Raw genomic sequence first — 17,718 nt, forward strand, 5'->3', positions numbered from 1 at the left:
CAATTCAGGACTAATCAGTTGGACTATAAACAGCATAAACATCTATATTGCAATTTACAACTGTAAGTAAGCCAGACCCCCTAGTTTTTCGCGATTCCGCAATCACTGAATCCAATGCAAAATCAACAAAAACTCACAAATTTTTGAGATCATCAAAATTCTTAATTAAATGAAAATAATCACAAAAACACTTTAAAAATCCAAAACATATAATCAAATTAGATTTAATTCAGTGTGCAATTAATTGTTTTACATGACTTAAAGACTTTACATTCGCAGCACATGTGATGTATTTGAGTGTCTCTCGAAAAATGGCATCTCACCTGCGCCCTCACAATCCTCACAATCCATGTGCGTAAAATCGATAAATGTTTTCGTTTAACTCTTTCCCTGTCATTGACAAGAGAAAACACTTCCCTGCCATTGACGAGTTTTACAGCAGTCTGTGTTTTAGATGTATTACGGTAGGGGAAGCCCTAACGCATGTCCTATTTGTGAAGTACATGATGTCAGATGCTCTGGGGAGTGAAGTCTGAGAGAGAGAAAGTAAGATCGTGGATAAAAATAAGAGTTACACAACCTTCCTTTGGCCTAATCTTTATCGTTTTAGATCTGTTTTAGATGCATGCCGGTATTTGATTTTCTTCAATTGGATTGTTGTTTACTATTGTTGTGATCTCATATGATTGACAGGTTGTCCCACCCCCACGCAAACTAAAATATTTCACTAAAAAAACCTTTCTGCTCATGTTATCTTTAGGAATAAGACATTTATTAATCAAATCACAAATTTTCCAAATCCAAAAGAGCCATGAACGGAAATGCACTAATATTGAAAGATATCTTGATAATATTATAATTCAATTGCTTGTGACTCATTCCGTGCTGCTGTCTGGTGAAGTGCCATTAGCATAAAGTGTTCAGTGGAGGAAGAGCAAGAAGCCTAAACTCTAAGTGGTTTGAGGTTTTAAATCTTCCTTCCTGTCGTGTTCAAAGAGGTCTGTTCAGAGGAAGTGAAATACAGTCACACTCTGTTTCACGAACTGATCATAAGGTTATTTTTTTTCCTGAAACATCTGTCAGCATGGCAGCATTGTTTAGGATCTGGATGTTTAAAGTCATCTTCATGGGATTATTAGATCCATCTCAGGCTTCAGTGCGTCCTCGCGTCTCATTCGCTCGTGGTAAGTGAAGCTCTGATTGCTTTATGGTAATAAGACATATTTGGGGATATATGGTGATTGTCAGATGTGCAAGTTGAGGACATGCTGGTAGACATGCTTGTGCTCCAGAAACCAGAACAGGATTTTAATCCGTCATTTGTGACTTCATTTTTGATAAAATTTGTTTTTTCACACATTTCTTTTTCATTAAACCTAGATCATAATCATCTTAAACAACTCTGTTAACCCCTCAAAATGCAATTTGGATACTGTACAATCCCAAACTTGTGTTAATGTTCTTATTTATGTGCATGGTTATTGTCACTCACTGGATTTGTAATGCAGCATTGGACATTACCGTTTTTCATTCTTCATTTATATACGGCTATAAAATGTTGGATGGCCTTTTTAGCTGTGAAAGAGTATTTTTTATGTATTTTCTATTGCTATTTCATGCTTTGCACATTTATTGTATTAAAAGTGTAGTAAAGCTAAACTAAAAATTAATACATTGAATATCATTTGTTAACCACAGCTTTAACACCTACCTACAGTGGAAAAAACATCCGTTAATTAACAATTTCCATAGTTTGTGATTCACAAGTTTTTTCATTTTATTTTAAGTTGCAAATTGCATTATAGGATGTTGATCTCTGCTTTGTCAAATCTTGATGCTGAAAATTCAACTCTACAGTTTAACAAAGTGACTTTTATTGACATTTTAGTAGTTTGAAATCATATAATGTACAAGAAATATTATATAGAGAGAGAAACAACTCTGTAAAATATCAGAAAATGTACTGGCAGTTTATTACAAGGTTTTTGTACTGTAATATACAACACAAACACTGACAATATAACACTTTAAACTATTAAAAATGTTAATAAAAGTCACCTTTTTGAGCTTCCCAGTGTAAAAAGTTGTTGGAAGAAGGATCAAAGTCCCATAATGCAATTCAAAACCATATTAAAACATGAATCACAAAATACAGAAACTTTTAGTTTGGAATAGTAATACTTTGGGTTTCATTTGTTGTAAAAAACAGTGTTAAATTTCATAAGGGCAAGAAAAAATTGTGGTAAGCCTATTTTTAAATTTGGTATTGACACCAAAAATAAAGACATTAACCCAGGGTATATACAGTGTCATTTTATTAATTCTCTGGATTAATTCTTAACACATGGTTAATCATTAATGCAGTTATTAGCATTAATTATTAATGTTTTACATTAATTATTAATGTAAAAATTGTTTAAACAGGTTTTGGAACAGCCCTGGTTAACTATTTCAACTATCAAAAAATACAATTTCCTTAATGAATAAATGACAAATTGTTGACATCACTATTGAACAACAAAATAAAATATTAATAATATACAAAAATAACAATAAAATAGGCTTTATTTGTGAATTACAAACCATTTTTTGATATGATCCCATTATTATGAGATTAATCTTACAATTTTTTTGCGTAGAATAACTTGACCCATTGAGTCATGTTGGGCAAACACTATTTCTGTGCAAGTTTTGCAACCATGGTTCCCTGAAGTTGTGAGTTGTGGTTTTGTTTGTTATTATTACCCATTACTGTTGTTCTGCAAATGGTCTAAACGCTGCAGGGTTCTGATGGTGGAAATCACCGCTAGCCGATCATACCAACCACACGGTTTCTAAATTCACTGTTCATCGCTGAAGAACGCACGCAGGGTAAAAAGCTCAATTTAGATAAGTGGATTTCTCATGAAAAAAGAAATTGTACACTGTCTGCTGTGTTTTACTTATAACTAACACATGTGGCTGCATTTGAAAGAGAGACTGCTTTGAAATGCCGTGCTTCTTCTAATAAACACTGAAGTTTATTTAATACATTTATTAAGCAAAGATGCAAGAAATTGATCAAAATTGGCAGTAGAATTGTTATTTTTGCTCTTTTGAACTCTCTATCAATCAAAACATTTGAGTATCCACGTAAATGTTAAGCAGCACAATTGTTTTCAAAATTAATAATGATAAATGAGCAACAAATATAATCAGCATATTAGAAGGATTTATGAAGGATTAAGTGACACTGTAGACTGGAGTAATGGTGCTGAAAATTCAGCTTTGTATCATGGGAATAAATTCGGACATTCGGATAGTAGGGTCAGAATTTAGCATCAACATGAAAGCATGGATCCATCCTGCAGTGTACCCTTCTGATGGCTACTTCCAGCAGGATAACATGTCTTGTAATAAAGCGTGAATCATGTCAGACTGGTTCTTGAACATGACAAAAAATTCACTGTACTCAAATGGCCTCCACAGTCACTCGATCTCAATCCAATAGAGCACCTTTGGGATGTGGTGGAACAGGAGATTCGCATCATGAATGTGCAGCAGACAAATCTGCAGCAACTGTGTGATGCTGTCATGTCAATATGGACCAAAATCTCAGGAATATTTCCAGTACCTTGTTGAATCTACGCCACAAAGGATTAAGGCAGGTCTGAAGGTAAAAAGAGGTCCAACCCGGCACTAGTAAGGTGTACCTAATAAAGTGGCCGGTGAGTGTATATATATATATACATATACATATACATACATATACATATACATACATATACATATACATACATATATATATATATATATATATATATATATATATATATATATATATATATATATATATATATATATATATACATATACATACTGTATAAATATATATATACATATACATATATATATATATATATATATATATATACATATATATATATATATATATATATATACATATATATATATATATATATATATATATATATATATATATATATATATATATATATATATATATATATATATATATATATATATATATATATATATACTCGCCGGCCACTTTATTGTGTTATCATTTACAGCAAGTGTTCTCAAACTCGATTTTGGGGGTCTGGTGTGCTGAAGATTTTAGTTCCAACTTGCCTCAAAACACAAGCAAGGATGTTTCTAGAAGCCTAGTAAGAGCTTGATTAGCTAGCCCAGGTGTGTCTGATTGGGAATTGAGTTCAAATTTGCAGGACACCTGCCCTCCTGGACCAAGATTAAGAACCATCGATTTATAGTATAATCTAGAGTTACCATCCTGTTATAAGACACTGTGGGTGACATTTCTGTTTGTGCAGGATTACTAAACCTCAGCACATGGGTCGTGCCTGTTTCCGCAGATCAAAAAGAGGAACAGAGTGTCAGTGTTGAGGTTTCATTGCAAAACTGTGAAATGTAAACACTATTTAAAAGTCAACAGCAATGGATATCAAAAACTATAAAAAGTGTGAATATGTAAAAGTGTCAGTCTGATAGCATTTCTTCATAATTGACTACTGGTGAGAATAATACATGTGTTTGTTTGTTGTGATAGTAAATCATGGATTATTCCATAAAATGTAGATTTAGGACATAGACGTTAAAGCAGTGGTATTGTCTCTAAAAAATAAATCCCCTTTTTTGTTTATGCAAAAAAATGCTCAAAAGTTTAGACAGACCTGTTTTTAAGTATATTTTGCCTATATTAATATGTCAGTAAACAGTGTAACTTAATAAACATACAGTAGCAGAAAATGAAAATGCTTGAAAAATAACCCTCTACACTTATAACTGTGAGCTTCCCTGAACAATCACACACAGCATTGATTTTCTTTAGCCCCATTTCGACTAGACTAGTGAGGATCAATTGAGAAATTTACGCAGACAATATTTTTTCACAACACATTTACTTGTGTGTTTTCCCCAGCATGAACTACAGTAGATAATCTTAAGACTGCATTTATACCAGTGTGTTTTTGTTTTTTAACAGCGTTTTGGACAGAAAATACTCCTCGTCTATACTACCATCTTTACCGCATTTTAAAAAAGATCATGCCTTTCATGCTCACTGGGCATGCAAACTGTTTGTCGACATCCATACTTGCAGTGCACTGCATGTATAATGGTCATATGAGAGGAGCTTTGCAAATCAGAATGATACACAATAGTGCAAAAGACCAATCAGAGAGCAATTGTGGATAGCCACGCCTACATTTTCAAAAGCTTGTTTTTGTCCATCTATTCTGAAAATATACCACAAACGTTTTAAAAGAAAAAGTCTTAAGCATTTTCAAAATGCTCTGTTTCCACGGGTCAAAAATGTGGTGTGGATGCCAGGCATAACTGTATTGAAATGACTGTGCATTTCTGAGTGTGCTTCAAACAGGTGAGTAGGCTTGACAAACCACCTGTTAAAACACTTTTCTCTATATATACATCAGATACTTTACTTAAACTGCATCCTACAAGGATAGCAACAAGGAAAACAATGTTTACCTGTGAATGAACCACAAATCATGTTGCACTACTTGTTTTCATTAACCCTAAATAACTTGTTTGCACAATATCTTGCACAATATTGTTCTGTCTTGATGTAAATGTAAAAGTAATTGCATAGTCTGTCTTAGGTTATGTGTATAATTTAAGTACATGTAAAAATAGCAGTTGGTATAGTTAGATTACCATGTTAGTTATGGTTTAAAATACCTCTTACATCTAGTGCTGTGTTCATGTTTACGATTACGTTTATTTATGTATCTCAACTAAAAAAAAAACTCAATTTGACTCGACGTTGCGTCAACTTTAAAAACTAATGCTCTAGTGTTAAACAACACTTTCTTTTTGATGAGTGCCATTTATTATGGATGTCGATTTGTTTGCTTTGTTATTTTCTTTTTTTTTATATATATAACTTTCTTTATTGTTTTTTGATTTTATAACACAACAACTTACATCTTTGGACTAACAAACACAAACATTCACACCACAATTGACAATAAAGCGTGTAATATACAAACAATCTGTATATAAATATGGTAATAAAAGATTAATACAAAAAATAGTAATAATAATAATAGAAAAAAATATAATAAATAAATAAATAATAAATAAAAAAAAGAATTTAAATTGAAATTAACATTACAAAAAGAAAACAAATAATAAATACAATATTAAATAATAATTAAGAGTAAAGAAAATTTTAAATAAAATAATAATACTCTTCTGTTTTTAAACTAAATTGGTCTAATCCTCTTCAATTTGACTATTTCCTGTCGAATTTATGTCTTTAAAGTAGGCCATGAAAGGTTGCCAGATTTTATAGAATTTGTCTTCTTTCTTTTTTAGGGAGAATCTGATTTTCTCTAGTTCCATATGTTTCATTACATCCCTCATTAGATGTGTATATGTAGGAGCGGCTTTCTGTTTCTAGTGTAATAATATTAATCTTCGTGCTAGTAGGCAGACAAATGGAAATATATTTTATTCAGTACTGTTTTTAGCTTTCTCGAAATCAGTAATGCCTAGAACTGCTATACGGGGATCTGGATCTATCGGCTTTTGACCTATTTTTGAGAATGTTAGAAATATGTTTTCCCAATACGATGATAATTTTGGGCAGCTCCAAAACATATGGGCCAGTGACGCCGGTTCTAGCCCACATCGATTACATGCAGGGTCTACTTCTGGAAATATCTTATTAAGTTTTTGTTTGGACCAATGTAAACGATGTATTACTTTAAATTGTATGAGGCCATGTCTTGCGCATACCGATGATCTATGGATTTGTTCAAGGGCTATCTCCCATTGCTCGTTGGTGATTTCAACCTCTAAATCTGCTTCCCAGGAGGATCTTAGGTATTCTAAAGTAGCCTTGTTTGTTAATTGGAAGAGCATTCCATATATAAATGAAATCCCTCCCTTTTTATTAGGGTCACGCAAAATTATCATTTCCATTGATGATTGATTTGGGGAATTAGGGTACAGTGGGTTGTTTTGTTTCACAAAGTTTCGCACCTGTAAATATTTTTAAAAATTGAATCGAGGTAAATTGTGTTTACTTTGTAGTTGCTCAAATGAAGGAAATATTTGATCAATAAATATGTCTAGAAAATTGTGAATTCCTTTTTTCACCCAGTCATCGTATAATGTATTTTTATATGAGGGAGCGAATGAATGATTTCTTGTGATGGGGCTTTGTAGGGAGCCAGCTTGCCAACCAAAACAATTTCGAATCTGGGACCATATTTTGAGAGTATGTGAAACTACTGGATTTTTTAATAGATCAGGTGCTTTGTTATTTTCTAAATAATAATTCAAGAGCCAAAATACTTAAATAATCAAGATACTGTAATATCGCAGTAGGGTAAGATTTCTTACCTTATATTCTCCTCTTGAATGTACTCTTAAGAAAACTAAACATGGTTTTACTGTAAACAAATCAGAAAAAAAATCTTCATGCAAACAGAAGCTTCTGGTCTGTGCAAATGTAACAACCTCTACAACCTTTTAGTGTTGACTGACAGCATATTGATTGTTTATGTTGCTGAGGGTGCAGAAATGCACATGTGTGACATATGACTGTACATTATAGTGAATAAATAATGAACTTCGAAGTGCAAAATGGAAATGAGTTCAGTGCTGTCGTAAAGTCACATCACTGATCTCCAAATATAACCTGTCGGTTGTTGTTTTTGTGTTTCCACAGGAAGTTCAGAGCGTGTGTTGGGCATCTACAGCAGCTCTACCCTGAAAAACACCTCCACTCTGCTGCTCAGCACAGATCAAGACACATTGTTTGTTGGTGCTCGAGATGCTTTGCTCTCTCTGGACGTCAGTCAGCCTGATAGTATTACACTCAAAGACGAGGTGATGCAGATATTACGGTTAACAAAATTAAATCTCATTTTGTGGATTTCTGGCATGATGAAGACTTTACTAGACTTGGAGGACATTTTACAACATAATATTTATAGTTAAAAATGTTTTTTACAGTTGGAATGGACATCATCTCCAAAACAAAATGAAACCTGTAGAATGGCATCAAAGATGGTATGTTTCACTGCTAATGTTATTCTTCATAAAAAATTATAAGCATAAAATATACCATACATCCCATTGTGCTCTCTCTCTTTATATATATACTCAATTGCACTTAAGGTTGTATATATATATATATATATATATATATATATATATATATATATATATATATATATATAATTTTCTTTGTGCTAAACAAATTTATTGGATGGAAATCCTGCCCTCAATTAAATTAGGTTCATCCAATGAGTTATTTTTTTGAGCGTACTTCTATCCTAAAGATATCTAGTAAGATATTATGTACTGTCATCATGGCAAAGAAAAAAAAATCAGTTATTATAAATGAGATATTAAAATGATTCTGTTTAGAAATGTGTTAAAAAAATCCAGAAATTGGGGAAAAAATATACAGGGGCTAATAATTCTGAATTCAACTGTATATTAACCAAAATAATACTATATAAATTAAACAGAGAACACTCCGTTTCTTTGTATTTACAATTTATGGTGTTTAAGTAAAACCTAATTTTTGTTTTGATGACATGTCTTCTAAATCTATAAATGTATTGCCATATAAAATTATAATTTTATATACAAATATATAATTTTAAGAGTTAAAAAGTCTATATTTTGATGGAAAGACCCTCTTATTCTGACCAATTGTCATTTATCTTTGAAAAAAGCAAGAAATCGAATCAGACCTTTATAGAATAAATTAAATAATAACATGTTACTCAAACCCATACCCAAAAAATCTGAGCAACTGAGAATTTTTCCTGTAATCATTACATTTTTCTGTAACTGTATTTGGCCACACTGCTTTTTTTATAATAAAAAGAGACTCAGAAATTGATTTGCAGGCTCAGAAATTGAAAATATTTTCATAAAAGAATAATAATGCATTATTATATGTATTGTTTGCTTTGTTACTTGGGGGGGGGGGGGGGTTATACAAGCTTGATATTCATTTTAAGATACCACTTAATTTAGAAATTTTTATACTTCTCTACACAGGACTGTGGAAACTTCATCAGTATTGTACAGTTTTTCAACTCTACACACCTCTACGCCTGTGGGACAAATGCATATAAACCACAAGCAATCATCATTGTAAGTCAAATAAAACTGCACAGGAATTGCACAGATCAATAAATGAGGATGGATGAATTATTACTTGAGGGATGGATTGTCACTGCTCTAACAGACTGGACATCTCTGTTTTAGCCAGCAAGTTCTCTGCACGCAAACAGCGAAACAAAAGAGGCCAAAAACTGCTGTCCCTTCAGCTCCACGCAGAGGAACACAGCCATCATTGTTGGTGAGAGAACACTACCTTAACGATCATATCTAATGCGTTCACACACATTTAAAGTCAGCATGAAATCATACTACAAGTGTTTTTACTCCTACGATGCATATCTGAAGAAAAAGACTCCATTGAGTATTGATTAGTTCTGATTTGTGTTGGGTAGATTTTATGTGAGGCCCTTTTTCAATGTGATTTCAAAATTTTACATGACATTTTCAGTGATCTGATCATATGGTAAGTGGTCAATCAAGATGCATGACTGTTTCCACTTGCAATTATTATCCTATGGTCAGATTCGTATCTTGCAGCATTTGCATGTTGTCAAGACTCTTTGTTATTTTGTAGCGACCTTTCAAGGGAAGGCTCACATAAAAATGTACCACTGATTCATCTTTCATAATAAATTTAGCTTTTTAACTTTAGTTAGTGTGTTATCTTGGTGTTTAGGTGTAAACAACATCTGCAAAGGTATGATGCTCAAAGTTTAAAGCAAAGTTTAAATCTTTTACAAAATTTGCTTTTGAAAATGGTTGGTAATATTTCAAGAGTTTACACTTAGCTGATCATTAATTATAAAGCATGTTTGACATCCGAGAGAGAGCTCGAGCTCATATGTACCTCGAGTCCTGGGCTCCCTCCTGTTTGCAGGGAGTTTGAGCTCAAGTAGGTCTCGAGAACTCCCCTGCTTATTTATGGCTAATGACAAATTAGGGATTGCTATGGAGAGAGATACTCTTGATTAAGAGCTCATCTATCATGCTAATTTGGTTTGGTCAATTCACCTATGTCGCATGTTTTTGGACTGTTTAAGACTTACACCACTGACATTCTTGCTGTGAGGCAACAGTGCTAATCACACGTGCCTCTCTATTCAAGGAAAAGGGAGGAGAGGTAGGGGTGGAAGGGGGGATTATTCAATACAAAAATGACTGAGGTAAGAAACTCTGCTTATTTATAGTGACTTAGGAATCATCTGATTGGTGAATCCTGCGTTGCTAATGCAGGACCAGCTGTGGTCAATCATAAGCACATGATCTTCTCGAAATTAGTTTATAAATAAACTTCACTAAGTTTGGTTGGTTGGTGACATCACAAACCCTAGAATTTACATAAACCCCACCCCTGGGCATTATATTTCTTTAAACATGCACTAAATAGTTAGCCAATCAGGGCACACTGATCCATCTGACCAATCAGAAGCCATTGTGTATTTTTAGGGAGGGGCTTCATACAGTATAATCAGAAAGTTATGAGTTTTTTAGGTGAATAACACAAAACTAAAATAAAATTATGCAAACAATATTGAGATTTTATTTCAAACATAGCATAAACACATTTAAGCGAACTCCATAAACACAAACAAGCCTTGAATGAAAGCTGATTTTTAAAACTGTGACCTCTTTGTTTACAGATGGAGAGCTGTATACAGCAACCAATGTCGGCTTCTTTGGAGACAAAAACGTAATTTCTCGCTGTCATAGCAGAGGAACACGCAACAACTTGGAGCTTGAGACTGTACCAAAATTGCTACAAGGTTTGTTGCTTCTCTGTAAAACTAATAATGCTGCCATGATGATAATAACATATACAAGGCAAATGGTCTTGATGTTCATACTTATTAATATGGGGTGATGATTACACAGGAGTTGTTGGTTTGATTTGAGGGTACTTTACAAAAATCCTGCATGGGTGAGTAAAGTAACCTTGAGCAAAACATACTATTTTTATGGATTGAATAGGTTTGTTTTTTGTTTTAGAGCCTGTATTCATAAGTTCGACACATGTCGCCAGTGAAGGGAAGATCCTGCTGTTTTTTACTGAGAATGGGGACTTGAGCGGAGATTATTTTGGGAACTCTTTTACTGTGTCTCGTGTGGCACAGGTCTGCACGGTAAGGCTTTTAGTAATAATTAACCCTTAATCCAGTAACCATTATGGTCACATAAACATATGACTTGTGACATACGAGTCTTCACTATTTCAATTTATTATTACAATTTTCGATTATTCAGAAAAATAATAAGTAGGCTATGATGTGCACAGATGTTTACTCAAAGTATTTATTTATTTTGCTAACATTATATAAAATTATGTGATATTTTAGCCTTGAGAAAAAGGTCTTATCAGTTTTTATCATTTTTATGAATAATGCCACCTTTCTGTCAGTGATGGTACTGCACTTCGATACTTATGACTTATTTTTTTTTTGCTAATGTTAGGGAGAAAAGGGACCAAATATAAGAACTATAATGACGTATTGTTAACTTTTCCTCTCATTTGAGTCATAAAACACCGAAGCAGCACAAGGAGGAACCGTTTGAGCTTGTCTGTGTTAAATGGGCTCATCAAAACTATTTTTAATGACGTAATTCTTTATATCAGGATGACAATGGAGGAACCCTCACCTTACAAAGGCGCTGGACATCTTTTGCTAAGGCTCAGCTGGTCTGCCAACAAGGAGAAGATCTTCAGTTTAACAAACTTCAGGATATTGTCAAACTTTCCCCATCCGACAATGATTCTCCAGACAACACGCTGTTCTACGGGGTCTTCACTTCACAACGGTGACAAATGCTCCATCATGCTGATCTGAAAGGTCTTGGATTTTCTGTTTAAACATTTTCTTCCCATGTTTCTCTCTTTCAGGTCGGTTTCATCTGGTCTGTCAGCGGTGTGTGCTTTCAGTCTGAAGGATATTAAAGCTGCTTTTTCAGGGAATTACAAGACATTCGACTTGAGAGGAAATCACTGGTCACCTCAGCCAAATACAGACGGAAAACTCGGCAAGGTAACACACTGAGAGAGACGGTAATCTGTAACTTCACGAATCTTCTTAAATATAAGTGTCGTTTGCACAGTTGAGGAAAAATCATTATAAATAATTCTAGTTATAAACAATTCAAGTTTAAAAAAATATTACTTTATTGTTTATTTTATTTGTGTTAAATTTTATTTGTATTTTAATAAGAATTATATGTTTATGACAAATATGTTATGCATATATTTTACCATATTATATTTATTATAAATATTATGTATATATTTTACCATATTTATATACTGTGTGTGTGTATGTGTGTGTATATATATATATATATATATATATATATATATATATATATATACACACTTATTTATATATACACTTATTTTGTAGCCTATTTACATTTTAATGCTGTTTATTATAACATTAATAAATGATACAATATTATACTAATTAATATTATTATAATATTATTTCATATTATTATTCTTATTATTTTGTATGTTTCATGAATATTTGTTACTCTGAATGATTAAGGAACATTATTACACCCATAATCTAACATTTAATTTTCCCAAAAGCTATTTTTAACATTAAAGCAGACACTTAACTTTCACTTAACACATTTTCTTTCTAAATAAAATCTAATATTTGACCCATAAATGGCTGGAATACAGATATTGTATTTAATATAAATCTTTTTTACTGAACACAGTAAAAATGAACAACTATTAATGTTAACACTCCTCATGAAGTCTGTGATGTTGTTTATTTACAATATTTCATTCAACTAAGGCAGAAGGATACAGTATATGGGTTAACATCTAAAAATAGCATAACCCTATAACCAGATTTCTCTCATGTTTTCACAGTGTGGATTATTTAATGACACTGACCGCGTGTTGAACATAGTGAAAAAGAGCTTCCTGGCTGAAAAAGTTGTGCATCCAATGGATAAAGCACTGCTTCTGTCCTCCGCAGAAGAGCGATATACTCGTCTAGCTGTTCACAGAACTCAAGCTGCAGATGGACATACTTACACCATCCTGTACCTGCTCACCGGTAAACATACAATCTTTTCTGGTTTACAGTAGTCTTATTTTATCCTGTGTTTCTGTATGTCCAGACTCTTCCCTGTTACCCATTTCTGCTCATGAATATTTTCTTCAGAGTCTGGATTTCTTCATAAAGTCGTCCTGCTTGCTGAAGGTCCTCATATCATCGAGGAGATTCAGATTTTTAAGCAGCCACAGATTGCGAAAAACATCCTCCTGTCCAAAAGAAAGGTTTTAAAACATTCTCTTTCCCCTCTTTACATGGTTATCATTTTATTCTATTCTGTTTTGTCGCGGACCCCTAATAATAGTTCAGTCAGAGTTGTTTGATTTAAATTCAGAATAATTTGATATACAAAAACTCTACAAATCTTTCAGTGATTTTTTTTCTCAGTTAGAATTGTGAGATGTAAATTATCTCTAGTGGCAAAAACCTTTCACAGAATTTGACCAAACAGAAAAACCTTACCTTTCTCATTAAAAGCACATTAATAATGCTTTATCCAGCCTTATTTAAACAAAAGATTGAACCAGCCATTCGTAACTCAAAAGTGACTTCTGTTTATAGCTTTTTTATTAACTATTATTAACTCTATGTTGATTTATTGAGGAAAAAAACGTATACTATTTTTATTAGCATTTTTAAGTTATTTACCTTTAGCATTCAACCGAAATAAATATTTACACTGATAAAAATTATTCATTAGATTTTAATTTTTTTTAAGGTAAGTAGTTGTAAACAATTTCTATGGGCCAAATTTAAACAAACAAACAAAGTTGAGCATTACCTAATTTAATTTGTTTGCTTAAATTCAGCCCATATAAATAGTTTGTAACCACTTACCTTAAAAACAATTAGTAAATCCAATGAAACATTTTTCCAAATGTTTTGATCATGTCTTGCTCTGTGTGAATCTCCATAGGGTGTGCTGTTCATCGGCTCTTCTGAGGGAGTGTTCAGAGTGCCACTGTCAAACTGTTCAGCTTATCCAATCTGTGCAGAGTGTGTATTAGCACGTGACCCGTTCTGTGGCTGGGATGCAGAGACCAGAGCATGCACTGCTGTGTCTGAAACAAAGTCTACCCTGTGAGTTCACACTTCTGCACTAACATCTGATCTAACGAAATTATCTCTATTACCGTCACAAAATGGGTATTCTATGGATTTTATTCAGTATTTTATTGAAATTTTTGTATTTTAAATTAAGCTTTATTTGATTAATGGTTAAATTAATTTTTAATAGTTCTTGTTTTAATAGTTTATTTAGCTTTCATTTTCTATTTAGCTTTTTTAAATTAAGTTTTAAAGGCAACATTTCTCATTTATTTAATTTAATTTTAATATTCATTCATTTATTTTCCCTCAGCCTAGTCCCTTATTTATCAGGGGTTATTCCAGCATATATTTTAAGCTGCTGCTTCCCTTAATTTTATTTTATTTTATTTTATTTTATTTTATTTTTATTCATCTATTTTCTTTTTGGCTTAGTCCCTTTAATAATCTGGGGTCGCCACAGCAGAATGAACCGCCAACTTATCCAGCATATGTTTTACGCAGCAGATTAATTTTAATTGAATTTTATTTTATGTTATTTTATTAGTCAGTCTGTCTGTCTGTCTGTCTGTCTGTCTGTCTGTCTGTTTAATTAATTAATTAATTTATTTATTTATTTATTTATTTGTTTGTTTAATTTTTTTATCTAAAAACTAAAGATTTTATATTTATTTAAAACTATATATTTTTCACTACAACCCCAAATCAGAAAAGGTTGGGAAAGTATTGCACATTAAATAATGTTTGTTGTATAGTCTGCAATGAAATACAAGTCAAAGTAAATTTAGAAATCACTACTTTATTTTTTATTAGTATTTTCCATACTGTCCCAACTTTTTTCTGATTTTGGGTTGTATATTTGTGTTGCAGTTTTATTTGAATTAATGAAAACTTTAAAAAAAAGAATGTATGTGTATAAACTAGTTTTAGTGTTAGCAATAACAACACAAGATAAAAAAGCCCTAGTTTTTAAGTCCTTGTATCTGAACTAACAGATACCACTCTACTATTCTTCTGTTTTTGTGTCTCAAACACAGGCGGCAGGACGTGGAAAGAGGAAATATCACAGAACAGTGTATAGAGTTCAGAAATACTGCTGCAGGTAAACAGCTTCTGTGAGAACCAAAAGATTTGTAGACCTCAGATGTTTATTTTTAGCTCAAACCCAATTTGTTTTATCACACACCCATGTAAAGGTGCAAGATAAATCATGAAATTTGTGGGTAAAAGCTGAAAATAGGTTTTCAAGCATTTTATCTTTAGTGAAGTTAGACAGTTTACCTGCATTTGATATGCTTTTTATTGATACATAAAATTAATTTTGATGCACAAATTGAACATTAAATTTGATGCACAAATTAAACACAATGTTTCATTTTTTTCGATATATTCTGTTTTCATTTTAACCTTAATTACATTTTTATTCAATTTCTCTTGTAACTAAATACAATAAAAAAAAATTAATGAAATAAAAAAATAAAAAAAATAAAGAAAAAAAAATAATATATATAGATATATATACTCACCGGTCACTTTATTAGGTACACCTGTCCAACTGCTCGTTAAGGCAAATTTCTAATCAGCCAATCACATGGCAGCAACTCAATGCATTTAGGCATGTAAACATGGTCAAGACAGTCTGCTGCAGTTCAAACCGAGCATCAGAATGGGGAAGAAAGGGGATTTAAGTGACTTTAAGTGAGTCTCGATTTCTGCTGTGACATTCGGATGGTAGGGTCAGAATTGGAACCATGGAACCATCCTGCCTTGCATCAACAGATCAGGCTGGTGGTGGTGTAATGATGGGGGGATATTTTTCTTGGCACACTTTGGGCCCATTAGTAGCAATTAAGTATTGTGTCAACACCACAGCCCACCTGAGTATTGCTGCTGACCATGTCCATCCCTTTAAGACCACAGTGGACCCATCTTATGATGGCAACTTCCAGCAGGAAAACACACCATGTCATAAAGTGTGAATCATCTCAGACTGGTTTCTTAAACATGTCAATGAGTTCACTGTACTTAAATGGCCTCCACAGTCACCAGAACTCAATCCAGTAAAGCACCTTTTAGATGAGGTGAAATGGGAGATTCGCATCATGAATGTGCAGCCAATAAATCTGCAGCAACTGTGTGATGCTATCATGTCAATATGGACCAAGATGTCTGAGGAATATTTCCAGTACCTTGTTCAAACTGTTCCATGAAAGATTAAGGCAGTTCTGAAGGTAAAAGGGGGTCCAACCTGGTACTAGTAAGGTGTACCTAATAAAGTGGCCAGTGAGTGTATATATTTTACATTAAGCAAAATAAATGTAAAATAAGTTTACGTTTACAACTTTTATTTTCAGTTTATATTAACTTTAATATTGACTTTTAACAGTTATATTAAGAATTTTTAATGCTTTTAAATTAAAATATAATAATATAATTCATTCACAATAAATATAAATAAAATAACCCTGATTGTCCTCTAGCTTGTACCGTCCAAAACACTCTTGTTCATTGCCTCATTATGATGAACGCTATGTCATTTTGAATGAAAGCATCTGCAAAGTGATTAAATATTAATATCTAACTGTAAAACCTTTAAACCGTCTGTCTTTCTCCAGTGATGTACAAGACTGCGCAGTTAAATGAGATTGTGGTTTTGCCCTGTCAGTCGAAATCCAAACTGGCGAAGGTGACCTGGAGGTTCTCAAACAACAGCCTCGTTCCCCAGTTCCCATACCTGCAGTGGACGGATGGCAGTCTGGTCTTCCCTGTCTCTCCAGAGACCACAAACAACTACCGCTGCGTGTCTGAGGAGCTGGGCTTTCAGCAAACCATCGCCACCTTTGCTGTAAATTTCCCTGTAGTTCCTCGATCTCGCATGTCTCCATCACACCAGCAACCTGAGCACACCGACTTCACCACAATTGAGCTTGATGAATCTGAACCTATAAATGAGAAAAAAATAAATGCCATGAGCGAGGAAAAACAAGCCAGCCCTTATCACAATGCTGGAAAAGACACTCTGTGCATCTCACAGAAGAGCTACTACTCTGAAATGGTCGCTGTTTGCATCTTTTTTGTAATTTTTTGTTTCTGCATACTCGCTTGTTTTGTGGTCATGTGGAGGAACGGCAAGAGGTGCAACAAAATTTTACCTCAGGAACTGCCTCAGAAAGGCACTGAGTCTGACAAAATCTGTCAGACAGAACTCTAACAAAAGCAGAGCTAAAAACTGCTGTATTCCAGGAGTGATTCTTGATCCACAGTATGGAAAATAACTTTTCCACTTTGAAATGAATCAAAGGTGATGGGTGTAATGGTTATAATATGGGTCATGCTATTTAAAATTTATTGATATTTATGCTGTTTTATGTAATCATTTTTTCATCACAAAATAGGGTTAGTCAGCTCTGACATATAAATGAAGACTTGTTTGTGTCATTTAAAGTCTTAATAGAACTTTAACATACACTCTATAAAATGC

The 17,718-nt window shown here is 33.0% G+C and overlaps 1 protein-coding gene across 1 annotated transcript in view; it reads left to right on the forward strand.

The window, feature by feature from the left end:
- Positions 1-1,035: 1,035 nt before the first annotated feature.
- LOC130243876 (semaphorin-4A) overlaps positions 1,036-17,718 on the forward strand; it is an 18,448-nt gene continuing 1,765 nt past the window's right edge. The window contains exons 1-14 of the mRNA XM_056476179.1: positions 1,036-1,184; positions 7,721-7,881; positions 8,008-8,064; positions 9,070-9,165; positions 9,280-9,373; positions 10,776-10,898; positions 11,122-11,255; positions 11,747-11,928; positions 12,011-12,152; positions 13,001-13,190; positions 13,299-13,414; positions 14,107-14,270; positions 15,275-15,339; positions 16,853-17,718. The exon at positions 16,853-17,718 is cut by the window's right edge and continues 1,765 nt beyond it. Of these exons, the coding sequence (XP_056332154.1) occupies positions 1,085-1,184; positions 7,721-7,881; positions 8,008-8,064; positions 9,070-9,165; positions 9,280-9,373; positions 10,776-10,898; positions 11,122-11,255; positions 11,747-11,928; positions 12,011-12,152; positions 13,001-13,190; positions 13,299-13,414; positions 14,107-14,270; positions 15,275-15,339; positions 16,853-17,448 (2,220 nt within the window). The 5' untranslated portion in view covers positions 1,036-1,084 and the 3' untranslated portion in view covers positions 17,449-17,718. The remainder of the gene's footprint in view (positions 1,185-7,720; positions 7,882-8,007; positions 8,065-9,069; positions 9,166-9,279; positions 9,374-10,775; positions 10,899-11,121; positions 11,256-11,746; positions 11,929-12,010; positions 12,153-13,000; positions 13,191-13,298; positions 13,415-14,106; positions 14,271-15,274; positions 15,340-16,852) is intronic.

The sequence above is a fragment of the Danio aesculapii genome, chromosome 16 (assembly GCF_903798145.1).
Source record: "Danio aesculapii chromosome 16, fDanAes4.1, whole genome shotgun sequence".
NCBI lineage: Eukaryota > Metazoa > Chordata > Actinopteri > Cypriniformes > Danionidae > Danio > Danio aesculapii.